This window comes from Hylobates moloch, unplaced genomic scaffold (assembly GCF_009828535.3).
Source record: "Hylobates moloch isolate HMO894 unplaced genomic scaffold, HMol_V3 SCAFFOLD_2, whole genome shotgun sequence".
NCBI lineage: Eukaryota > Metazoa > Chordata > Mammalia > Primates > Hylobatidae > Hylobates > Hylobates moloch.
This window is the reverse complement of record NW_026652277.1, coordinates 124,289,938-124,316,944: the sequence shown is the minus strand read 5'-3', so window position 1 is coordinate 124,316,944 and position 27,007 is coordinate 124,289,938. Positions and strand designations below refer to the sequence as shown.

Genomic DNA, 27,007 nt, shown 5'->3' with positions numbered 1-27,007 from the left:
GGGGTTAAGGTACCTGCTTCATAAACAAACATAGACTTCTTAGTGATCACTGACACTCACCAATTCGGTTAGTTTTGCTAAAATGTTCTAGCCGTGGTACTCCACCATGTTGTGTTCCCCAGAACAGCATGCCAAGAAGAGAGTGGCTCTAAATGAAATCTTTTACCAACAAAATGGGTCTGACACCTCCCTCTTTGCTTTTTTCTTCTTCCCAATTTTGGCCCAAGGCACATTTTTGGCGATGGTTTTTGTGAAGATTCCGCTGGATAAACTGGTAACTTCTCTAGACTCTCTCATTATACGGAGATTTACAACCAGGCTCCTACTGATGATTTGACAACACACACATGAAAGAATGTTGGGAGGCCAGGTGTGGGATATGGGTAAGAGGTCAGAACTACAGTGTTAGAAGTCAGGATGATGGTTGCTGGGGAAGAGGGCGTGAGGATGACTAGGAGGACGCATGAAAGAAATGGGTTTCTGCGATGCTGGGAATGTTCTTTTTCTTGATCTGAATGGTGACTGCGCTTGTGTATTCACTTTGTGAAAATTCACTCAGCTTATATATTTAGGGTTTATGTACCTTTTTGTACAAATGTTATGCTTCAAAAAAAGTTACCTTAAGGAAAAAAAAGAGGCTTATCTTTTAAATACTACTGTAATGCTTCTAAACCACAAGAAAACAGACGCTAAGAATAGGATATTTAAACTGCCTTATGTTTAAAGCATGACAGCCAAGGATACGTTACATGTATTTTGGAGCTCAAAGCTATCACAGGCACAGTACCCATGGATTTTGTTCTCTAACAAAATAATGGCAGTTCTGTAACACATTATGGTATTAGGCTAACAAACCAAGCAGGCCCCAAGTCTGACTTCTTTACAAGTGAACAGGTTTAATTTTTCAGAAACTGAATGTATGGCTCATGAGCAAGTGATCTGAGATTTTGAAATGATTCTTACCGAAGTACCCTTTTCATTAAGTCTTTCCTTCTATAGCTTGAGTTCAAAGGGGATTTATTCATCTAATACTAAACATTTCACTTTTATTGAAGCATGTGGTTTAGTTGCATAACATTTATGGAAGGAAAGTCATTCTGGGTAGAGGGGAATTTGTGAAAAAACCAAAAACATAAATGAATGGATTTGAAAAGACTGCTGTTCTGAAAGTTCTTCCTTAGTAAATGAGTGCTGAAGGCCTGCTGGGTAATTCAAACAGACATTTATTAATGTTGGGTGGACTTTGGAATTTGGAAACTCATATACAGAGTATGATTCACTTTTTCTAAATTCTGTTCCAATAAGATACATTATTTATGAGGCCATCGGGAGGGGGGAAACTATCTCCAGGCAAGGTTATTTCAGTTTCTAAAGGTAATCTTTTATTTTCCCATGCACTTAGGTCACGAGCTTTTGCCAATACAGATTAAAAAGTACAACTTTATAGTCGTACTTAACAAACAGTATGATTATAAAGCCCAAGCTTATTTTTTAAACAAACAAATGTATACCTACAAATGAATATTGTTAAAGTAATAACAATGGCCATCTATATGTTTATTTAAAATATTTGTCCAATTACTCTTTTAGAAATACCCTTTGAGTCACACAAGAAAAAATCAGTCTTATCTTGTTCACTTGTTCTTAAACCAAAAACAGCACTTCCAGATGGATCTTAAGTTTTGTTCCCCAGACATGGCTGTATATGAATATTGGCCATTCACAGAAACCAACTGGATACTTGAAAAATTAAATATGAATGTTCTGACTTTGAGGTTATTCACAAGAGAGGGGACTATGAATGTCAAAGGGGAAAATGAACCTTTACAATGGAAAGATGGAGGAGGCACCACTTTAACCAAGCAATCAAACTTGGTATTGCTAAAGGGCAAGCTAGTTAGCACATGCCATCTGCTGTGATACAACATAAATATATGGCACTACCTATATGAAGTATCCGTGCCAAAACTGTTTGGCCTGAACCCAACCATACCTCAAGACCAAAGCCCTAGTAGATAGGAAATTTGGGCAACAGAAGAACACGCTAAATAGTAGCATGAGGGAACACTCAGACAAATCTAGAATGTGGCACACTCTCTAAGACAGCTGGCCTAAATCTTTTTAAAAGTTAATGGCTTGGGAAACAAAGATGGGGTATTTTAGAGATTTTTAAAAAGAGACTTAAAGAGACAGAACAATCAAACGCATTTATATGAACCTTGATTGGATCCTGATTTGAAAATGCAAATCTATAAGAGACATTCCTGAAGCAATTGGGAAAATTTGGTGATGGGCTGTAGAACAGATATTATCATGGACACCTTGTGAATCTTCTCAGGTGTAATAATGATAGTTATGCAGGAGAATATCATTAGAAAGAGAGTCAGGCTGAATCCTATATGGAATGAAGGGTCAGGATATCTCCAATGTACATTGAAGTGCTCAGAAAAGTAACACGAATATGGCAAAATGATAACAATTATTGGGTCAAAGTGAATGGTACATTGGTGTTCACTGAACTATTCTTCCTACTTTTCTGTGTGTTTGAAAACTTTTATAATAAAAAATTGGGCTCTGATATGGTATATTCCACAATGAAATATACAGTGAATATTACACAGCAATGAAAAAAATACATACAGATGTACCCATCAATATGAGTAATCTTAAGAGTCTGGTTACATGTGTAATCACGGTGGGCAGCAATGTTGGTAATGGTCTAGGTTGTAAATTGGGTGGTGGGTCCACGGGGGATTGTTTTATTATTGGGCTTCATAGTTCACTTATATACATATATTATTCTGTATATGTCAAATATTACACAGTAAAAATGATCAAATAATGTTTGTTCGTTAAAAAAGAAGTCCCTTGACTTTAGAACACCTGCATTCTAGTACACATTCTGCTAACAGCTAACCCTAGTCTGGAGAAAGTGACCAAAGCTTGTCTTCCTCAGTCAAATGATGGTGTTGGCCAGATCATTTTTACACTCCCTTTGAAGTTCTAAACTTCTTTGCTTTTGTTTGTTATAAATATACCACCCCCTACTTCCACCCCCACACACACCCCACCCCCAAAAAACCCAATATGCTTTCACCTCTGGGAGGATGGGTGCTAGGATTAGCCAGCTGCTTAAAAGAAAGATTTAAAAACAAATTACTCTCAACAGAATCTGAAACGCAAGTTTAGTTAGAAATTACTCATTTCCTCAAACAAGAATTTGACAAGACAAGTAACACCCTTATTTTGTGTATGAGTAGAAGAGCTTAATCTAGAGTGAATGGGCCCTGGAATAAATCACCTAATGGATTCTTAGGGAGTTCCCTCTACAGCAAAGACTTCTTATCTCAGTTCAGGGGAACTGGTGCATCAACAGAAGCAAAATGATCTTGAGTACTTACTATCAGTGACACCTTCTCAACCCCTTGAGAATTTCCTTTGAGATCTATAAAAGCACTAATGACCTGGTGTCTAAGCTCACAAACCAAGTTCAACGAGCCCAAACTTTGAATTAACATCTGAGGCAGTGTTCCACTATCCTAATGACAACAGAAATGAACAGCCAGAAAAAAAGATGCCCACCATGACACAAACCTGTCATAAATTGTAAGCTGTGACAGGCTGGTAACTACCACCTAGGAGGCAAAGCTAAACTTACTGCAAAGGTAAGAAATATCATTTAAGGTAGATTAATGTGCTTCAACATAGCCAAACCTGAGTCATGGCACCTTCCAGACACTGAGATTAAAACCTGATAGCAGATGCCTTTTTCATTCTTTCCTAAGGAAAGTGATGTTTCTCAACCTGACACCAATTCTTTAAAAAAAAAGTGTATAGACTTCTTTCATGTAAAACAATTAAAGGCAGCAAGAGATAAAGGCATTTTCTTTTGCTTTTGCTTAGATTCCCACTTTTCTCCCCAGTCTCTAAATACAAAAGTGCCTTCTTTTCCCTTAACTACACCCACTCCCTTTTGGGACTGTGTCCTGTGCCTGGTTTAAATACATTCTCTATGCCAGTGACTCCTAAATTTATGCCTCCAGCCTCTCCCCTGAACTCCAGCCTCACATACCTAGTCACCTTCTTGCCCACTTACTTGAATTTGCAGTTGGCATCTCAGCCTTAACCTGTCCAAAACTGAGCTCCTGAATCTCACTTGCTCTCCTATCCCGCTCCTCCAAGTCTTCTTCGTCTCAATAAATGTTGGGGTTCCAAACCCTGGGCATGTCTCGGCCCCTCATACCCCACACACAATCTGTCAGAAATGCTGTTAGTTCTGCCTTCAAAATGCATCCAAGATCTGATCATTTTCCACCACCACCATCGCACGTCTAAGCCACCATCCCTTCTTGGCTGTATGATTGCAAGTGCATCCTACGTGGTTTCTTGGCTTCCACCTTTGCCTCTTTATAGACTATTTTCCATATGAACAGTCAGGCTGATCCTTCTATTAATAACACAAGTTAGACAAAAATTCGCCAGTGATTTTCCATGCCACTTAGAGTAAATCTAAATCCTCCTCCCCGAGGCCTGAAAGGCCAGAGGTGACCTGAGCCCTGTCCTATCCCTATCCTCCTACTTCACTCAGCTTCAGCCGCCTTGGCCTCTTAGCTATTGCCCAAGCATGCCCAGAAGGGCTTTTGCAAATGGTGTGCTTCCTCTCTGGGACAGGCTCCCTGCCCCTCTTCCCTCAGCTAGCTCCAGGGCAGACTCCCTCACTTCCTGCTGGTCCCTCCTTAAAATGTCACCAGAGTCCTTTACTAGCCACCCTATCTAAAATAGCAACATGCCTGCCCCTCTCTGTAATTTATGTTTCTTGTAGCCTTTGCCTTCTGACACATTATATATGTTTTTGTGTTGTTTATTCCTGCTAGACTGACAGCTCCAGGAGAACGGGGACATCATTTTATGTCTTCACTGCTGTATTCCCAGTGACTAGAAAAGCACCTGGCACATGGTAGATGCTTGATTAACAGATTTACTGAATATATTTAATACATCTCATAGATACTCTTTTGGGTTTATGTTTGTTAAAGTCTCAATTTTTTGTCATATTTAGACAGGGTATGCAGAGGAAATAAAAGCCTTTCCTAATTTCTACTTCTAAATTAACCACCTTAAAAAATTTCAGAGCCTTTCAAGGACTACAGGGTACCAAATGATATAACTCAAAATGTACACAAAAAACAGTACATTCATCTAAAGAAGATATACAAATGGCCAAGAGGTATATGAAAAAATGTTCAACATCACTCAAGATCAGGGGAATGCAAATCAAAACCACAATGAGATACCACCTCATTCCAGTTAGAAAGGCTATTATCAAAAAGACACAATATAACAAGTATTGGTGAGGATGTGGAGCAAAGGGAACTCTTCCACACTACTGGTGGGAATATAAATTAGCACAGCCATTATGGAAAACAGTATAGAGGCTCCTCAAAAACTTAAAAATAGAACTACTGTGTGATCTTGCAACCTCACTACTGAGTATATATCCAAAGGAAATGAAATCAAGTATGTCAAAGGATACCCATACTTGCATGTTTCTTGCAGCGCTATTCGTAATAGCCAAGACACAGAATCAGCCTGAGTGTCCATCAACAGATGAATGAATAAAGAAAATGTAGTAAAAATATACAATAGAATAAGTTCTGGTGTTCTATTGCACAGTAGGGTAACTATGATTAACAATAATATATTTTATATTTCAAAATAGCTAGAAGAGAGGATTCTGAATGATCTTACCACAAAGAAATAATACGTGTTTGAGGTGATGGATTTGCTAATTTCCCTGATTTGATCATTATGCAATGTATACAGGTATCAAAACATCACATTGTACCCCATAAATATGTGCAATTATTATGTGTCAATTAAAAATAATTTAAAAAGCAGTAAAATGTATACTATCCTTGGAAAATAACTTTATACATCAAGAGGAGATATTTAAATTAATATCATTCTCTACACCCCAAATTCTGCCCTAATAACTACACCTTTGTATATTGACGAACCATCACTATAGTCTTCCCTTGCTATTTTCTCACTCTTCTAGGAGAGGAAGGTTGTTTTCTGAGAGGGGCTGCCATAGGGAAAGAGCACCCTCGGGCTTCTGGGGTGCTGGTAATGTTCCAGTTCTTGGCTCAAGTGGTGTCTACTTGGGTGCTCACTTTATTTGTTTAAGTGTACATTTACCTTCTGTGAACTTTTTTCTAGGTGTCTTATATTTCAAAAGGTTAAAAGTAAATAAATAAATGAACAAACTGTTGTAAAGGAGGTATCTAACTCATACTTTCCTTTCCCTACAAAGCTCTGGATAAATTCTTGTCCATCCTCTACCTGAATACTCCCTTCGATGAGAAACTCTCTACCTAACAAGGCAGCCCACTTCCATTTTAACTGTATTAACCATCAGAAAGTTCTTCCCTGGGTCAAGTCAAAATCCATCTGTTTAATATCTACTGGTTTTTCTGGGACTTCCTATGGAATAACAGAGAGCAAGTCTAATATCTCTTCTATATGACCACCTTCCAACTATTCAAGGATAGCTGCTACCAATTCTCAATAGCCACACTTCCTGTTAAGTTGCCTAGAAGTTTTTAGTTTCTGATTTCTGAGGATCAAAAATCAGATTCTATGATCTGTAACTTATCCTATTCCTACATTTTGCCCAATCAAATCATTTTTCTAAGATATGAACAATGGCAAACCAAGACTTTTAGTAATAAATAGAATGCAAAAAGCATGATTAAGGAGTGCCTTATTGTTCACTGCAGAGATACTCCATACTACTTTAGGGACAGACGGTAAACTTTTTTGACTGTATAAACCATTAGTAAAAACATTTGAGCATTCTCTGAATATATGAATACTTATAAATTATATACATTACCACTGAACTAATACATTATGCATATTAGAAAACATATACAAAAATAAAATCTTAAGAGGTGGAGACTTTAATCAAATAGAAAGAAGTTTTAGTATTTTTTCCTGCATCTCAGTGAATGTCTTTCTCATGCCTTGGGGCTTTGTGCTTCACTTTGGAGACCACATTCTTTGGTATTGCAGTCGTACTTTCTATCCTCATTTCTCCCCTATCTGAGGTATTCCCATTTCCTTCAAAATATTCTTGCTGTTTCCTGTGATTTGTGAAACTAACCTCCTAGGGGCTTTGAACCAGCATTGTGTGAAAATATGCAAGGAAGTACCACGTGTGTTGGCTTCCATCCCCCCCAGAAATATCAGGGGCATGTGCTTTGAATTACTTCCTCTGAATCACCATGAAAATATAATCTGCTACTCAGCTTTGAATAAATCAGATTTCTCTGTGACAAGGAAAGCCTTACATTAAAAATTCAATCCCCCCCATTTCCTATAATAAATCGATATTGTTTTTAAGAGAGATGAATCATAACATAGGTGCAAAAGAATCAGAATTTTATGTGCCATAAAAATGTACCTTACAGTTAATAATCACTTAACAGGATGACAAATCAGAGTCAGAGTATCTTAAGTCCTCTTTTTCCAGTACTACACTCACAAAAAAACTTCATTAAAATTGTGTTTGAAAAAAAAAATACTTACGTGCCCCAATGTACTTTCACGGAACAAGTCTTCTGCATTACACCGAATCCCTGCATTTCTTCAGTATCATCAAAGTAGGAACTTAGGATTCCTAACCCTTCTGGTTCGGTAAATAAGTCAATGTGACTAACTCTGTAATCCTGAAAAAATATAGATGCATAGATAGTAAGAACTGCACCATATATTTAACTCTCTAGTAAGCTCATTCTTCTTCTTACAACTAATCAAAATGAGCTTTAAATATACAAACACATTTCACAGAGCACCTGCCATTTTAGCCCTTTCCTGTTTTCATCCATGAATTAATAATACACCTATTTCGGGGCAGACACACCTGCTTTAGTTATATAACTCAGTGTTGCATTCAAGCAAAGATCATCAGAAATGTATTTTATTTGAGTTTTGGAATATATTTCTTTTTCTCATCCTCACTTGGCCCTCCTTGGTCTTGGTTCCTTTGCTCTGATATAATTATCCAAGCACAGAGACTCTAGTCTGTAGAATGGCTGCTCTTGAAGTCTTCCTCAGCCACTGTTTTGTGTCCACAAGCTCTCTGTTGCTTTGTGGTAACTCTCCTTGACTGACTAAGCCTCTATGATATTGGTTTGGTCTAAGTTGTAAAAGCAAAAGCACACATTCACAGTGATTTACAAATCTCTGTACTTTGGTCATTGTTCCATGCCCTGCATATCTGTGGTCCAAAGAGTCTTCAAAAGGCCTCTTCTGGTCAAGTGCCTAAGCATTAATGGAATATTTATTGAACTTCATCTATGCAGCTGAGTTGGGTGAACTGAGTGACAGAAGAAATATTAACACTTGAATAAGCTCAGATGAGGCTTTTCAAATATTATCAAAAGGAACAACTCTAATGAACTAAAAAGGTAACCTTTAAAATATATGCTGTGACTTATGTTTTATGTTTCAAGAAACCATGCACACGATCTGTAAAGAAAATATAATCCATGACATATCATAGCCCTTTAACACGACACCATTCAGAAAAATGCACCCCAAGGAAACAAATTAGAAAATTATAAATTACTGGCCGGGCACAGTGGCTCACGCCTGTAATCCCAGCCCTTTGGGAGGCCTAGGCGGGCAGATCACCTGAGGTCAGGAGTTCGAGAGCAGCCTGGCCAATATGGCAAAAACCCCGTCTCTACTAAAAACATAAAAATTAGCCAGGCGTTGTCGCATGTGCCTGTAATCCCAGCTACTCTGGAGGCTGAGGCAGGAGGATCACTTGAACCCCTGGGAGGCAGAAGTTGCAGTGAGCTGAGATTGCACCACTCTGCACTCCAGCCTGGGCGACAGAGCGAGACTCTGTCTCAAAAAAAAAAAAAAAAAAAAGAAATTTATACATTATTAAATGCACAAAAACATTGTCGTGGCATTACTTATAATAGTAAAAAATTAGAAACAACCTTAAGATTCACTGAAAGAAGAAATAATAAATAAATAATGGTACCTCATTTATGTACTAAATAATAAATAATGCATCATTTCAATGGAATATGATATTTAGCTAAACCCTAAACCTGTGGTAACATGAAAAGCATTTGCTACAGTAAGTCTGCTATTATCAGACAAAACAAGAGATCTCGTTTCCCTTCCCCATCTTCCTGAATGCACCCAAATCCTCACCCCACCAGATTCTGATACCTTCCCCAGTTGCCAATCACAAAGATGTTACCAAGGGGAGTGTGATTTTCAGGAAAGTGGTATAAAGAGAAAAAAAGGATTGAGAACCACAGTGTTAGGTGAGAAGGGTGGAACAGCACTGTACCTGTACTATGATTATTACTGCAGAAAAGCAGACTAGAACATGGCCAGCAAAGGGTAGAAAATTCAAAAAATAAAAGGGGAGAGGACACTTCATGATGGTGGGAATCAGATGATATTTTTAAACATTGCTTTATTACCAATATTATTTGAGCAGTAAATAAAAACTCTAGGCAAAATATTCCACTAATAGGACATTTTGAAATAGGGCTTCTCAAGTCTTACTTAGTCTTCTCATATTATATACTTAAAACAAATAAAAGATAAATCATTTAGCATACCAATTACCACCTAAGTTACTCAGAAATGTTGACCCAGGAAGTAAGCGATGCTTTCCTCTGCCAAAACTGTTACTCATCCTTACTCATTCTCATGTAAGAATGTTCCTTTTCTCTGTATTGCATCTTGACACTCATCTCCATTAAAACTTGGGATTTTAATTTTCTACTTAGAAGACACCATTAATTGCATTTTTAAGGTAAAGAATCATCAAATCCCAAGAGCCACAAAGAAACACTCTGACAACACTTTCCTCATCAAATAACAAGAAACCAAGAAATTTTACCTCACCCATAAAGTGGCCTCAAATAGAGTAAATAGTATTTTGTTAAACCCACATGAAATCCCAGAGTTAATCAACCAAATTATTTTTGGATTATTTATTTTTCCAAAATAGAATTCCTATAAACCAAAGTAATCAGAACTCATACAGCAAACAAAGACACTAAATAAATGAAAAATCTGTTCATAGATGCAGAACTCATTTAAACCAAGTTACCAGGTAAAATATATTTAGAAGATGGGAATAGAAGGACAGGCATAAAAGATTTACCTGAAGGGTTTATTGTGAAAAATTATCTAACCAATTATGTTTCTTTTTAAATTATTTAAAGTATACAAATACTTAAAATACAGAAAATATATCCATAAGGCACCAAATATGTTTCCCAATCACATATTTCATAAAATGAACATTTCCCTTAAAGTAAGAATCCATAAATAGTAGCTGAATAAATAAAATCCATATTTACCACCACCTACCTGGACCACATGTCTGATGGAACCAATCACCACCGGCTTATCAGACTCTGCTTCTTCGTGCCTTTCCAAAATGTCTTCTATACCCCAGAGACCAGAGAGTTCCAATTCCCCTTCTTCTAAGGGGATGGAGTGCCCTTCAAAATTTGGTTGCTCATACAAAATCCAACTAACAATAAATCACAGCAAAACCATTAGTCTTGGTGAGAGAGGTTTTGATTACTCAAATACCCTGGCTAATTGCCATTTTATATATATATAGAATATTAGCAGCCAATTATCTAGCAATTAAAATAGCTTAAACTCTCCCTAACACTAATATTTTACTGGGTATAATTAAGCCTCTGATAACTCATGAACTATATCAGGATCTTAGAGAACTTTGGAGTTACCTATGTGAATGCTATAGAGCTACTAATGTTCCAAGTAATTGCCAGGTGGTAGAGACTTATGATAATATGTCAGATAAATGGATGTTTACTGTAGCGCGTGTTTTTTTTTTTTTTTTTGGTCTCTCTTTTTTTTTTTTTTTTTTTTTTTTTTTTTTTTTTTTTTTTTTTTTTTTTTTTTTTTGTCTCTTTTTTTTTTTTTTTTTTGGGATACAGAGTCTTGCTCTGTTGCCCAGGCTAGAGTGCAGTGGTGCGATCTCGGCTCACTGCAACCTCCACCTCCCAGGTTCAAGCAATTCTCCTGCCTCAGCTGCCCTAGTAGCTGGGATTACAGGAATGTGCCACCAAGCCTGGCTAATTTTTGTATTTTTAGTAGAGACTGAGTTTCTCCATGTTGGCCTGCTGATCTTGAACTCCTGGCCTCTAGTGATCTGCCCATCTCAGCCTCCCAACGTGCTGGAATTACAGGCATGAGCCACCATGTCTGGCCTTTTGTCTCCTTATATGTGTAGAAAACATTTCTCTTAGAGAGACTTTAACTTACATATTACAGTCATATCAATGAATATGTTGGCACAAAAGACTATAGATATGGTAATGGAAAGCATTTTAACAATATGCTTCCCAACAACAGCCAAATACTAAAGAAAAACCTTATGTCAATATATGGCAGTGTAAATGCTTATGCTTTCAAGAAAAAGAAGCCGACAAAAGTTGCAAAAGAAAGGAAAAAGTACTGTTCCTTAAAAACAAAATTTGTGTAAAAAATTGCCACTATTATATATTGTATATTAGTGGCCAATTCTCTAGCAATTAAAATAGCATTTGTCTTCAAATTTAAGAATAAAAGCAAATCTTGTTTTTCTCATGATTATGTTGGATATATAGGAAAAAATATTAAAATACCTAAAAATCTAATAGGAAAGCTGCTGCATATTTAATCAAATGGAGACCAAAAGAAAAGCTTATGAATTTGTAAATCCATAAACATTCAGAGGTCTACCCTCTTTATTTCAAACAAGTTTACAAATAGGCACCAAAAGATAACTATTTTGCCAGATCAGCAATTTCTTTTTTTAAGCTGCCTTTCTCTATTCAACTTCCTGTGTATCTCCAAGAGGCAATGAAGCTGATAAAATGATTTCAGAAACTGTCAAAATATTTATTTTTTTCACCAGTTTCTTTACTTAGCCAAAACAATCTTTTGTGGAAATATTGGAAAGTAAATTAAATTTTAAGTTAGTGCTGCATTGAACTGTCATTAAAAAATTAGAAAAATGCCTTTCTTTATAGATTGTTTTTGTTTTTCCTTATAGATTTTTTTTCCTTATTGTTTCTTTACTTTGCCTTTTCCTACGTGTTCTCAAGTTTCCTGATAGATTTTTAAAAAGTCGTAACTGGCCTATCAACATGACTAGTGCAATTCTTATCAACCTCATTTAAAGGTCATCAACCAAAAGTATGTTATGGGCCCTGATATATGACTAGTCCAAAGCAATATTATGGGGAAACATGGGAAAAAGAAGCTTGTTCTACTGTACTGTTCTGATTTTTCTCCCATAAACATATATCACTGCTATAATCAGAAACATGATTTAAAATGACATTGTTAAGATATGAATCCCTTATCTTACCACGAGTAGTATTTCCTGTGCTTTTCATTGCTAAAGCCATAATTTTAAACTAGTAGTGAGGACTAAAAAGGTAATTAAGTATGTAAAACACAAACACTTGACATCAGGAACTTAAAGTGCCATTCTTACCATCCTCTAACAACTTTTATGAGTATCACTGGAGAGAGGCTCCAAGAACTGCAATCCTGAATGTCACTGAAAACTTCAATGCACTTCTCAGATACGTCGGGTTCACTATATATCACTACCTGCAAGAAAACGAAAGTGGTAGCACATTTTGTTGTACCCTATCAGACCAAAATAGAATCAAGACTAGAAACAGAAAATAATCTTACCTTTCCAGGTCGGGGATTGAGTTTATTTTGGACACTTCCTCTAAGTGTCTGTAATCAGATGAACAAAAACACAACAAATAATTACAACTTCACATAACAATCCTTTTTTTCCACCCACGATCCTGTAGGTAGATCACACTTTTCCCACGTTGTATCGATTTTGAATCCTCGACCCTAATCGATGCTAAAGTTGTATTAAAACTCTTTGAGTTTATGCTTTTAAATTAAGGTTTTTTCACCTCTAACTGAATTTGCCATTTCAATTTCTCCTAATTTAAATGTCTGGGCTATTTCCACCAATGCTAGAAAATTCAGGGCACATGTGTTTCATGTCAGTTCACAGAATAAGAACTCAGCTAAGAGATTCTAATTCAAATAATATCAGTATCATCTCAAATAAAGATAACTTAGAATATATTAATCACTTACCTAGAAAGAGCTGAATCAATTTTGTGTTCATATACATACCCTATCTGAATCCATATAAATATTGTTTTCTCATAGTAAATCTACAATCATATAACAACCACTAGTGTAAATAGAAATGTTTATGGTATATATGGTATATTTCATAATGTACATTGCACATAGTATATTTAATCCCCCTTTTTTTCTTTTGAGATGGAGTCTGGCTCTGTCACCAGGCTGGAGTGCAGTGGCATCATCTTGGCTCACTGCAACCTCCGCCTGGGTTCAAGCAATTCTCCTGCCTCAGCCTCCCAAGTAGCTGAGACTACAGGTGCGTGCCACCATGCCCAGCTAATTTTTGTATTTTTCTTTTAGTAGAGATGGGGTTTCACCATGTTGGCTAGGATGGTCTCGATCTCTTGACCTTGTGATCCGCCTGCCTTGGCCTCCTAAAGTGCTGGGATTACAGGTGTCAGCCACCGTGCCCAGCCTAATCCCGCTTTTTTGATAGACAAAATACATTTCAATATGGCTCCAAAACTAATCATTTTCAAGACCATCTGACAAGACCAGTAAAACCAGAAATGCATAAGATAATAAAATGGTAATTATACATGTAAAAATATTACAAAACGTGAACTACTTTCAATGCTGACCAGGATGCCTATTTTAGGAACTGCCTTTGCTCTGACTGCTCTTGCGTCACACCAGAGTGTGATATGCCCAGAAGACCACAAAAGGCTGGGGCGTGGTGGCTCATGCCTGTAATCCCAGCACTTTGGGAGGCTGAGGTGGGCAGATCACCTGAGGTCAGGAGTTCGAGACCAGCCTGGCCAACATGGCAAAACTCCGTCTCTACTAAAAATACATAAATTAGCTGGGCGTGGTGGCACTCACTTATAATTCCAGCTACTTGGGAGGCTGAGACATGAAAATCGCTTGAACCTGGAAGGCAGAGAGGTTGCAGTGTGCTGAGATCATGCCACTGCACTCCAGCTTGGGTGACAGAGTGAGATTCTGTCTCTTAAAAAAAAAAAAAAAAGCCCACAAGGGCCCACGTAGAGCATTATCAGAAGCCACATGGCATATACCTATTTAGGTACATATACACATTAGAAGTAGATAAACTGAAGAAAAAGCCTAAAATTTAAAACAAAATTCAGGTAAAACCTTCATGATTCAATAGTTATACAATCAATAAAAGCCCAGGACCTAAAGAAAGACCATATTTTTTAATCATAAAAAGGCCTAGAAAAAGTGTAAAGATTTTATTTTTCCTTTTTATGTCATTTGACTTGATTTTCATGGGGAAACTGTATATTCTGTTATTAACTTTGTCAGATTGTAGTTAAATAAGGAAAGCGATCTAAGAACAATTAAAAAGAACAAAGTAGTAATGAATGGGAAGTGGACCAGTGGAAATTTTGTGCTTGAGATAAATAGTTAATATTTCTATTATATAACTATTAATAGAAATAGTTAGAATTTTATGATTTCTGAGTACCATAGGCTGATTCAGTCTTATTTGTTTATAGCAGTGGTTCTCAAAATGTGGTTCAGAGGCCACTGGGGGGGTCTCCAAGATACTTTCAGGTAGTCCATGAGGTCAAAACTATTTTCATAATAAGAAGAGGTCATCTGCCTTTTTCATCTCTGTCTCAAATGTCCAGTGGAGTACAAGGCTCCATGATGTGTGATGACATCGTTGCTCTAAGCACTGGTGCAGCGTGCACTTGTACGTTCTGGTGTTTTACAATTTTCTCAGCAATTGTTTCTAATATAATAAATTCTGATAGGCAGAACCCATACAAACAAAAGCTTGTTGGGGTTCTCAATCATTTTTAAATGTAAAGCGTCCTAACACCAAACATCTGAAACCCAAACTTTGCGAAAGTTTATGAAATCACATGAAAAAGGGATCTGCACCTCTGCTGGAAACCCAACCATATATTTTGAAAGAGCCTGCAACATCACATTCTCTGACAGGATTGTAGCAAAAGCCAATACAATACATTGAACCATGCTGCAGTACCCTGTACAGACGAGGAAAGGTGCAAGGTATTTTCTGCCTGGATAAACTGTGTTGAATTGCGGTCCACACTTGCCAGACAGCCGGGTTCACAGGAAGGACCACCAGAAAACAAGCCCTACTCAGGTTTCCAGCCTGGCAGAGCTGATCACTAAACATATATTCCACCTTCCTCTCTCATAGTCCTCTCTCACCTTAAATAAGCTTGGTAGCAAAAAGGCACACAAAAACCGAGTAAACATCTTCTGAAGTGAGATAAAAGAAGATGCAGAAATCAAAATTATTCCCCAAAATCATGTTTTGCTGTCTTCTCTCTAATATTTAAGAAAAGATCCAATGAAAACCAAAATTCTTTATTCCCCACAGCTTTGCAGGGTAAAAAAATATTTCCCTAATGAAAACTAATTCCCAATAAAGAGAAAATACTTTCTCAATTGCATAGGATAAACACCTATTGCTACTTATGGGAACAAAGAGTGAATCTCACAGAGAGAAGGATTAAGAAAAAGTTTCCCTGGCTGGGGACTTCCCAAATAGAGGAAGCTGCTTCACAAATCCTCAAAATTCTAAGTATAGCACTGAGCATTTTTACATAGAATAGGTAAGAAAAAGCATCTTGTCTGTCTCTGAACTCCAAAAGCTTACCTATACCTTTCATAATACAACATATAAATTCACGTGTCTTAAAAGATTTATTGCCAGCCAGTCAGGCTGGCTCACACCTGTAATCCCAACACTTTGGGAGGCCGAGGCAGATGGATCATGAGGTCAGGAGGTCGAGACCAGCCCGGCCAATATGGTAAAAACCCCCTATTTGTATTTTTAGTCTTTACTAAAAATACAAAAATTAGCCGGGCATGGTGGCACGCACCTGCATTCCCTGCTACTAGGGAAGCCGAGGCAGAAGAATCGCTTGAACCCAGGAGGCGGAGGTTGCAGTGAGCTGAGATTGCGCCCCTGCACTCCAGCCTGGGCGACAGAGCAAGACTCTGTCTCAAAAAAAAAAAAAAAGATCATGTGCCTTAGAACATTTGTAGCTTTATCTCCCTGCAAGACTACAGATGCTGTCAGTGAAGACTCTTAGTACATTTTTTTCTTGCACTCTAACAGTCCCTTGTACATTGCAGGTTTTCAAATATGTGATGAATGAATAAAAACTATAGCACATAAGCTTAACCATTTCTAAAAGAATAACATGAGTTGCTCATCATCCCTCTCTTCCCTTGCTTTAAAAATACCCCAAATAAATAATAATATATTGCTACTTACCATTGTGTCTGATAATGACATTCCAGAAAAAGAAATGCTTGGGTCATACCGGCTTGATTTGAAAAGACCTATGAAGTCGGTGTCACTGTTTGCACAGTCTGGCAAGTTTGATTTAAGAACACTTCCAATATGATTAGCCTTTTCCATATCATTGTTCTTCAGTTTTGACAATTCAGAAAATTTAGTTTCTGGCAAGTGTAGGTTGCTTCGTGAATCCAGATCTTCTTTGGCTTTCTCTTTTTGCGGGTATTTTTCCATGTGGCTTGGACTTTTCAAACTGGAGTGTGATGTATTTGACGAGTTGAAATTGAAGACCTTTAAGGAGTTGTCGGGTAGAAGATTTGACTGTTCTTTGTTCAAACCACAGGGCGGGGCACCCTCAGTCGTGGGCTGTGACACTGAAGACTGAGATAGGGAACCGTTCTGAGAAGTACTGAAAGCCGTGGTCATAGTGTTGACTGATGTCACAGAAGGAGAAAAGATTTTGTCTTGTGGTAAAGCAGATAACAAGCTTGAGAAAAGTGCACTTTTTTCTAGTCTCGATCTCTTAATGCCACCATTTGTGACGTCCCTGTTCTCTTTGTCATTGATTTCCGGCATCACCAGAGGCTCACTGTTCCCATTAGTGTTGGTGTGCAGGGACTTGAAGAGGATGCTCTGTTCAGCAGATGCACGTTTGACTCTCAGTTTGGATTTTGTGTCAAGGTTCTGCATCAAATGTAAAGCTGGTGACATTTCTGGCTGACTTTCCTTCTTCCCCAAACCAAAGGTAAACACATTAGGATCAAACACCTTTTCCAAATGGTCTTCATGAATAGGAGGCATGACAAAGTGAGGAGCAGGAGAGTTTGGCATCCTGGCCTTCTTTCTTTTCATGGGCATACAAACTGCACTATCCATCTGTTTTATAATTTCAGTGAATTTTTCCATATCAGAAGAAGAATCAAATACACTATCATCACTACCAGCAGAAATGTTCAAAAGGCTGGCAGGGGTATCCTGGCCGTTTGTAACAGTCTGATCTGGCCTTTGAGGAGTGTCTAAGTGATTTCCACTGCTGGGAGTGTTGGTGGGACTGGATTCAGCCATCAGGGGTGTTCTGCTGCCCTGACTTTGAGCCTGAATAGGCAGAGTTTTCTCTGATGCTGGTGGCACGACTTGTGGGCCAGATTCTGCCGCGAGCTCTGTTGTGCAATGAGAGTTTTCGGGTGACATGCTCTTATTGCTCAGTACTTCCTCTTGTGGGGGAGCACAACTTGCAACGGAAACCACTTCAGGTTCATTACTGTGACAAGTTGGCAACTGCACTTCTCTAACTTCAGAGCTCTCTGGAATGACCTGGGAACTCACATCCTGGGTGCTCTCCACGGGGAGCACGAAGGACCTGACCTGGACGAGGACTCTGGATGGACACTCACTTCCCACAGCTTCTGGACTATGCTCTGTGGACAAAGGAGGGTTTGTTTCTCCTTCAAGTTCTGAAAGTGGCATTTTCTCATTGTTCTGATGAGACACAGGCAAAACACATCCTTTATGGTTTTCTGACACTTTTAGATCAGTGCACGGGAAACTGCTTATGGGCGATTGAACACATGTGTCTTTGGGAACATCCCCAGGAGCGGGTGCAGACAGTGAAAGAGAAGGCCCAGGAGATGACTCAGCCGGGGGCTGTGAGTCAGAAAATGTATGCTGCGGCTTTGGCATGGCCGTTGGAGGTAAATCTTTGGTATCCACAGTGGTGGGGATGTCTTGTGCTGTATTGGTTACATTTTCAAGTACAAGTCTTCTGCTGTCTGCAGCCTCTGAGTCCTCCTTCTCTAAGAGCTTATGATCCTTGACAGGAATCAGAGCAGAAGCCACTGGTTCTGAAGGGCAGCCAGCATCTGTTTGCACATCTGCTTTATCATCTTGGCTAGGCTGAGGACCAAGAGCTTGATTCTCAGAAGGGTCTCCATTCATTCCTCTGGTTGCTGGCAGAATTTCTTCTTCCGAGACAGTAACTTTGGTTTCTGTAGCAGTTTCCTTAATCAGCACACCATTCTGGGGACTGTTTGGCATTACTTTCTTTTCAGGTTGCTCCATTTCTTTGGCTTTTTTGGCTAAATTCAGCTTTGCCCTCCCAACAAACGTTTTACTAGAGGCAGGAGTATTCCTTGTGCCTCGAATGTCAGTGTGTCTTGGGCTACTGTTTGTCCGTTTGTTTTCAAATAAGGAGATTTTGGTGGCAGTGTTGCCTTTGTGAACTGGCTGGCTAAATGGATTGTGCTCATTTCCCAAACTGTCAAGATTCTTATGGGTTTTAAGATTTAGTTCCACATGTTTGGGCTTGGCAGGGCTGTGAGGAAAAAGCAGGAAGATAAAGTTATTGACCTAGTTTTAAAAAGTGAACACACAAACCAATTAATTATAAAACTATGAAAAGCCAACATCTCCCTGATATATAACATTTGGAGTGTGGTGTGTGTGTGTGTGTGTGTGTGTGTGCGCGCGCACATGTGTTTTTAAGACAAGGTCTTGCTCTGTCGCCAAGACTGGAGTACAGCAATGTGATCATAGATTGCTGCAGCCTCGAACTCCTGGGCTCAGGCAATCCTCCTGCTTCAGCCTCCCAGGCAGCTGGGACTACAGGCACATACCACACACCCAACTAATTTTTTTATTTTTATTTTTTTGTAGAATGGGGTCTATGTCACCCAGGATGGTCTCAAACTCCTGGCTTCAAGCAATCCTCCCATCTTGGCCTCCCCAAGTGCTGGGATTACAGGCATGAGCCACCATTCTCTGCCACATTTGTTTTTTAATGAAACTATTTTTAAATAGTCCTAAGTACACTATCAACTATTTTTAATGGGTGTTTTGCTTGCATATGAGGGATCGGAAGATTATATAGCCAAGAAACTCTAGGGATGAGGGATGAACTAATTTATTGAGTACGTAGCATGTATGCACAGTGCTTGGCACTAGAGTTGGAAGACATCTTAAGACCTGAAGAACATTAGAAGAAATTTAAATATTTAATGCATTCCCATACTCCAACATCAATTATGTATTTTTATTGTAGCATAACTTTTTAAATATTATCTCAAAAGGATAGATTTTAAAAATTCATCTACTATTGACCTCTTTGGATATTTTATTCCTCTCATCCTTCCCCCATAAGATTTTCTCTAAGTGTGTTCACTACAGCAACTTTGGATAATATTTAAAAATCACTGATAATCCTACCAGTCAGACAATATCCCTGTTAACATTTTTACACGTTTCTAATCTTTTTATATGCATAATTAAATATTTTGAATAGAACTGAGATGATTCTGTTCATATAATTTGATATCTTGCTTTTTCAAGAAATAAAATGACTTAACCTTATAGTTAACATTTTCCAGATTACCAAAAATTTGTTTGAAAAGTTGTCTTAATGCTGCATGGAAGTCCATCATATGGATATACCATCATTCACTTTTCAATCATGCAACTGTTGGTTTTGTCACCACTTCTTGGGCAAGAGAGTCTCCCCTCTCTGTGTCACATTTCTTGGGTATAATTACCCCCAGTGGAAATAATAAGTCTTTGAATGTACACAGTGCTTTCTTTCAGAGAAACAAAATGTGCTCTGTTTGGCATTCTCTGGCTCTGGTCCTGGCTTTTATGCTAATTATCTGTGTGAACCTGGTCAAGTTACTTTACCTCTCTGGACTCTACCTTCTTCATCTTTAAAAAAAATGAGATGGTTTAGAACAGAGTTGTTTTTATTTCCCCCAGGTTATGGTTGAAGGAATCCCTGGGGTTTCCTTCAAGGGCTGCAGTTGGGGAAAGTAGGGATGGGGATGGGGCTGTCCACTCTCCTTTCAACCAGAACCACTCCCAGTATCTGTTTTATTTATTGTTCCTATTTAAACTTTCTTAGAAGAAAGGATTCCAAAGCACGCATATATATATATATATTCCAGTACTTTGGGAGGTCAAGGAGGGAGGATCACTTGATCCAAGGGGTTCAAGACCAGTCTGGGCAACATACTGAGACACAGTCTCCACAAAACAAAACAAAAAATTAGCCAGGTGAAGTGGTGCGTGCCTGTAGTCCCAGCTACTCCAAAGGCAGAGGTGGGAGATAACTTGAGTCCAGAAGATCAAGGCTGCAGTGAGCTATGGTTGTGCCACTGCACTCCAGCTTGGGTGACAAAGCGAGACTCTGTCTCAAAAAAAAAAAAAAAAGTCTAAACCATTGGTCCAGTGGTTTATAAACTGGGAGAGATAAAGCATAACCACTAACAGTCAGTGATTGTCAAGCCCTTGAGAAATGCTTCATCGGGCTTACTTAATTAATATACAACTTTATACATTCTATTTTTGGCTGAGGAAGTTGAGGTGTTGAGAAGTAACTCCCTGAGGTTATGCAGCTAGTAAGTGACAGGGCCACAATTTGAAGTGAGGTGCTCTGGTTTCAGATGCCATGCTCCCAACCACTATACTATTCTGCTTCCCCAGATAGGCTTGGACTATACCCGCCTGAATGAGCTCCTCTGGTTCTTTCCATCTTTATCATTTAAAGTCAGTGAATTATCATGAGATCCATAGCATAACATAGACTTTAGAGGCCACTTTGATAATGAGAACACACAAGTGGAGACACTGAAATCCCATACTGCCTCTCCTTCATGGACTTGGCCTTCATGAAGCTTGGGCCTGGCTGGGTGCAGTGGCTCATGCTTGTAATCCTTACACTTTGGGAGGCCAAAATGGGTGGATCACTTGAGGTCAGGAGTTCCAGACTAGCCTGGCCAACATGGTGAAACCCCATGCCTACTAAAAATATAAAAATTAGCCGGGTGTGGTGGCACATGCCTGTAATCCCAGCTACTTGGGAGGCTGAGGCAGGAGAATTGCTTAAGCCTGGGAGGTGGAGGTTGCAGTGAGCCAAGACTGTGCCACTACACTCCAACCTGGGTGACAGAGTGAGACCGTCTCAAAAAAAAAAAAGAGAAAAAAAAAAAAAGAAGCTTGGGCCTAAGGAGCTTCTGGAAGGGACAGGCAGTATGACTGCTGGTGAGTCACCTTATCCTTCTGGATAAAATACTCTCTCCAAAAGCAGCACTGAGAATTCAGATTTTAATTTTTACAAATTTTACTTGATACTAAATTTGAGGCTGGGATCAGTGGCTGATGCCTGTAATCCTAGCACTTTGGGAGGCCGAGGCAGGTGGATCACTTGAACCCAGGAGTTTGAGACCAGCCTGGGGAACATGGCAAAATCCTGTCTAAAAAAATACAAAAATTAGCCAGACATGGTGGTGTGCCTGTAGTCCCTGCTACTAGGGAGGCTGAAGTGGGAGGATCACCTGAGCCTGGGGAGGTCGAGGCTGCAGTGAGCCATGATCATGCCACTGCATTCCGGCCTGGGTAACAGAGTGAGATCCTGTCTCAAAAATAAATAAATAAATAAATAAATAAATAAATAAATAAATAAATAAAAAATAAATAAATAAATAAATAAATAAATAAATAAATAAATAAATAAATAAATTTGATCTCTGCTCACAAATTTCTCCCAGGCATTGCTTTCCCCAATATCTCCATAAGATACTTAGGCTCCCTTATTGCAGGCCCATACCGTAAATTTAAAAGGAAAATTAATTTATAAGCATTTCCTCAAAGATCAAATTATGAAACTAGTGAGATGATTAGAAATAGAGAGCTTCAATTTGCTATCAGTTAATGAAGGATGGTCACATACCAGAGAATATACTTTTTAAAAATTCTCACTGATCAGTTCAAGGAAGGGTACTCAATTCAAACATTGAAGTATATCTTATGATGTAAATAGAAAATACTATAGGTTAGCCAACAGGCTACCTTAAGGACAGGAAACACATATCTGCACATTAAAGATTTACACCATGATCAAAATAAATTTTACAACCAAACTTTCTGTGCTATTAAGTTGTGCTACCAAGAGTCACTACAATTAACCGAGTTCAGACTGATTAAAAGGAAGGCTCCTATAATTCATGTTGTAATGCCTTCATTATGAGACAGGGGAAAATAATTTGGAGTCCAAAAAGCTATAGTTTTATTATAAGAGGAAAATTCTCCTTATTCTACATGTACCATCTTAAGAATTTCAACACTCAGCACTTGGTAGAGAACTTGAAGGAATCATCTTTCTAACAGCATAAAGAAACATGCTACTTCAGTGTCATTTTTCAGGAAATATGAAATAGTTTTTCTTACTCTTCAGTCTCAAATTGTTTTAAAGAATAATCTGATTAACATCTTGCGATACGGTCATAGGAAGAATTAAAGGGTCTGAAAAAACCAACAGTCACAAAGAAATTGGTCAAAGGACTAGAAATACTTGTTAATTTTTAAGTCAATAATTTGCCAAATGACCACGTCCAAGGCACTGCGCAAAACAAATACACTGAATGTCTGGTAAAGAAAATTTTTAGGTATAAATTAATCAGAACTGGGAAAGAGATATTTGGTTTAGTTCTGTTACAGAGAACAGCAAACGAAGAATTTCGTTATAAGATCATCTTTCCTGTTTGTTTAGCCTACTATTTCGCAGTGTAACATTTCTGGTTTTTCTACTGGTGTCTTCTAATTGGAAGACAGGTGAACCATCCTTCATAAGGTACACAGGAATGTTTCTCTAAGGCTCACATTTAGGAGGCTTTAGCATTCAATCACACTGGTCTTCTATAAATAATAAGCATCATTCACCCAGCTTATTTCTCTCATGCTACCTACCATTACAGAATAAATCACTGACTATATCAAAGGTCTCCAGGTTGGCAGTTGGTGAGGTAGTCAAGTTATTCATTAAGCATACTTCCCTCTCAGTTCTCAGAGTTCACCCAATCAGAACTCTCCTCCTCTAAAGCTTACTTATCCAAGAAATCAAATAGAATGAAAGAAACCATTAAGTTCAAGAATTATAATGATAATGTTAAAATACCCACTCTTCGAACAAATATGTGAATGGAGGAAAAACTTAAGCACTTAATCATTGTTCACTTACGCTAAGTGGGAGTGGTGAGGGAGCAGAAGTGTGGAAAGGGAGGGTCTTATCAGTTTCATAGAGTACCTGCCCTATCCTGTCCACCTATACAAATTACATTTATCATCAAGGCACAAGGCCCAGCTCCTCCAAAGCACCAGCAGTGATTTCTTCCTCGCTAGCACTTTCCCAGGCTTTACAGATGGTAACATTCGTTTGGCAATTTCATCAGATATCATCTCGTATTGTTATTTGATTTGTGTGCTTTTTGTGTGCCAGATGGGGCTATAAAAATTTCAGGGCAATATCCTGAGTCATAGTTGTAGGGTTTTTTTCCCCCACAGTGCCTAGCACAATATCTTGCATATAAAGTATTAAATAAATTACTTGTGAAATGAATAAACTTAACAGCAAGTAGTCACAGTTGTTTTGTGCTTTCATGCAGCACAAAGAGGAAGAAGCAACCAAGAAACATAAATTAGGGACTTTTTGAAAAAGGCTTAGGCCAATAATGCACTAAGTTCCATAAAATGTTTTGAATTATCTTAAACTCACACCTGTCACAGCTGCTTTCATGTAGCAAATAATCTTCCAGTAAGAACACTGATCTTTTTTTCAGTAACTGAGAACTACTTTTCAACCTGGGTCCAAAAGTATCAAATGACTCCCTAACATTATAAAGGGAAGAAGCAACCAAGATACTTGTATTAGGAACTTTTCTTGTGTGTGTGTGTGTGTTTTTTTAAGCTTTTTGCCAATAAATGCACTGAGTTCCATAAAAGGTTCTGCGAATTCTCTCAAAACTCACACATGTCAAAGCTACTGGATCGTATTTAACATGTTACTGTTTGCTCCATATTTTGAAATTCACAGCACATGCATTTTAAGAACATCCCAAGTTGGAACACCCTTGTACATTTTGAATAAAGAATGGAATCAGCTCATGTCAGGCCGTGAAGTCTTATCTCTCATCTACATAAACGTTGAGCTTCAAGGGATATCCTATGTTTACATTCGTTAAACGTAAATCTTGTGTTAAAAAGGGAATTAACTGAGGAGACTGCCACAGGTGTCATCTTAAACCTAGACTGTGTAAACTGGCCCTTCACTATCTGAAGTTCAGCATGGAGGGGAAAGTTCAGTGAACAGACATTTCTTCCACAATGCAAAGACCCCGAGCCCCTCAGAGCGGACCCCCAGCACGTGTGCGGACAGCAGCTCGGCCGGGACTTGCGCGGCTACTTACAGGGTCACTTTAGTGGTCACTGTCGACCTGCCCACGCCGAAATGGTTCCTGGGCTTCAAGCCGTCGGCGTCAGAAGCTCCAGGCGCTCCGGCTGCTCTGCCCAGCTCTTTGCTTCGACCTCCCTCTGCCCGGCCGTCGAAGTGGTTGGGGAGCGGGCCCCTTTTGTGCTCGGGCTTGATCTCTGGCAGCAGCGAGCTGCTCTTGACCAGGAGCTCGCGGGGGACCGCCCGCACCGCCTCCTGCCCACTATCGGCCGCAGCGCCCTTGGTGACCGGGCCGGGATCCGGCACCCTCTTTGGTGGGGACTCCTTGGCGGGAGCCCGCGGGCCGCTGGCGGGTGGGGCGGGCACGGCCTCGAGGGCGCGGCTCCTGCCCTTCCTCTTGGTGGGGGACGAGGCCGGAGGTGGCTGTTTGCTCTGGTTCGCCTCCCCTCGGAGCTGCCCTTTGGGACCGGGGCCGGGCTTGGACTCTGGGCTCGCAGCGGAGGCAACGCCCCCGTCGAGGGCTGCCCGCGGAGATTTCACTTTCTTTTCCGCCGAGGCGTTATCGCTGGCCGCGTTTGGCGCCACCTCGTCGTCGAACACCGCGTCGTCCCTGGCAGCGCTCTCAGGGAGCTCGGCGTCCGCGCCGGGGGAGTCGGTGGATTTCTGCGACCTCCTCCGCCTCCCCGACCTGCGGCCGCTAGACCTCTTCTCCATGTCGTCCCAGTCACCGCAATCTTCCGCCCTGGGAGTAATCACGACCGGCTCGTCCACTTGCGCCCCCTCAGTCTTACTCAGGTAGATGTCCAAAGTTAGCACCTTAGCAGGGTGGGCGTGACCCCTGGGGCGGGCTGTGCAGTCTGCCTGCGCGGAGCTGGCCGTGTGCGCTGCGCCCTCGGCCGGAGGCTCACCTGGCAAAGCAGACGCGCCTTTGCGGGGCTGGCTGCGGGCGTTGCGGGGCCCCAGGGAGCCTTCTTCGGCACACACACTGGGGGCTCCGTCAGGGGCCTCGCCTAGTCCTCCCGCGGGCCGCTCCTGGGTGGGCGACCCTGGCGCACCCCTCACACCCAGGAAAGCCTCCTGTTCGTGGCCAGCACCTGGTGAAGCGTCCTCCCCCAGACTGCGGGCGGGCGTCTCTGCGTTCTCTTGCCTGGAGGAATTTTCCGGCGAGGAATGCAGCTGCTTGGCAGCGGTGGTGGCATCTGGGAAAGGCTCTCCCTCTGCCTCCAGAGGTTCTAATTGGGGTGAATCATTTTCATGGCACTGCTGCACAGCCACAGCCGCTGCACTGCTGTTCCAGCGAGGTGACACCTCGGCGTCAGGCGGGGCTGCGGGGCCACCGCTCTCGGGGAGCTCGCCCTCTGCCTCCTGGGGATTCTCCCGGGGGCAGCCCTCCTCGCTCGTGTCCGTTTGCTTCAGTTGGCTGCTCTGAGATCTGCTCCTCTCACTCTCTCTCTCTGGGAGCTTAGAAGAGGCTACCACATCTTTGGGAGAGAGTGGTTTGGCATTTGATCTAGTGGGACTCTCTAGCCCGTTTCTACTGTTCCTTCTCCTTCCTGCAGTGAATAGAGTGCCAAGTTTCCCCAAAACTGGCTTCCTTCTGTTCTCTTCTGGAGGTTGTGCTCTGGACTGAAAAATAAAAGGGATGAGGAGGGAACATGTGAGAGTCTGGTGTTTTTCCCCTTAGACGTACATTACAGAACTACCAGCCAAAATGATAACAGACCAGAGTTTCTAACTGAAAATGATAAAGTTATGTTTATGTTACATTCATTCCAACAAAATAAACTCCGGTTTTACTTTTGAAATTTTGTTAAACACCTTAAGTTTCTGGCAGTAGTTAGAATAGCATTTTCTTTGAATTATAATTCTTGCCTTTTAAAGGAAAATTTGAACGGTCCAAATAATCACATATACAAAATAAATAGTTCCTTGCCCTCTCTAGGTTTTTTACCTTCTTCCTCAATAAAGATGCAATTTATAAACAGCCGTGCACGTGACCATGGGGCAGCAGTAAACACACTAAGTATCCTAAGGCGGACTTTTTCCCGAAACACCGCCCTTTCTTTTTGTAGGAGGGAAGGAGGACGAAGAAAAAAAACCAGTCCTAGGAGCCTTCTCCTCGAGAACAGTAAGAAGCCACCCGGGTTCAACATATCATACTTGCAACATGAAAACCTTAAGCAAGCTCAGAGGAAGCGAGCACCTGGGCCCCGCCTCAGCCCGAGCACCAATGGGAGGAGCGCGCGAGCGTTCAAACACCCAAGTGATCCCGCGGCTGCTGAGCGCACCGGAAAGGCTTTTGC

At 40.1% G+C, this 27,007-nt stretch overlaps 1 protein-coding gene across 1 annotated transcript in view; it reads right to left on the bottom strand.

The window, feature by feature from the left end:
• Positions 1–27,007, bottom strand: part of CRYBG1 (crystallin beta-gamma domain containing 1) — a 208,559-nt gene that overhangs the window by 32,429 nt on the left and 149,123 nt on the right. Inside the window, exons 3-8 of the mRNA XM_032155957.2 lie at positions 24,721–26,330; positions 16,475–18,809; positions 12,769–12,816; positions 12,563–12,681; positions 10,414–10,579; positions 7,591–7,730 (exon numbers count right to left, since the gene is read on the bottom strand). Coding sequence (XP_032011848.1) covers positions 7,591–7,730; positions 10,414–10,579; positions 12,563–12,681; positions 12,769–12,816; positions 16,475–18,809; positions 24,721–26,330 — 4,418 coding nt within the window. The remainder of the gene's footprint in view (positions 1–7,590; positions 7,731–10,413; positions 10,580–12,562; positions 12,682–12,768; positions 12,817–16,474; positions 18,810–24,720; positions 26,331–27,007) is intronic.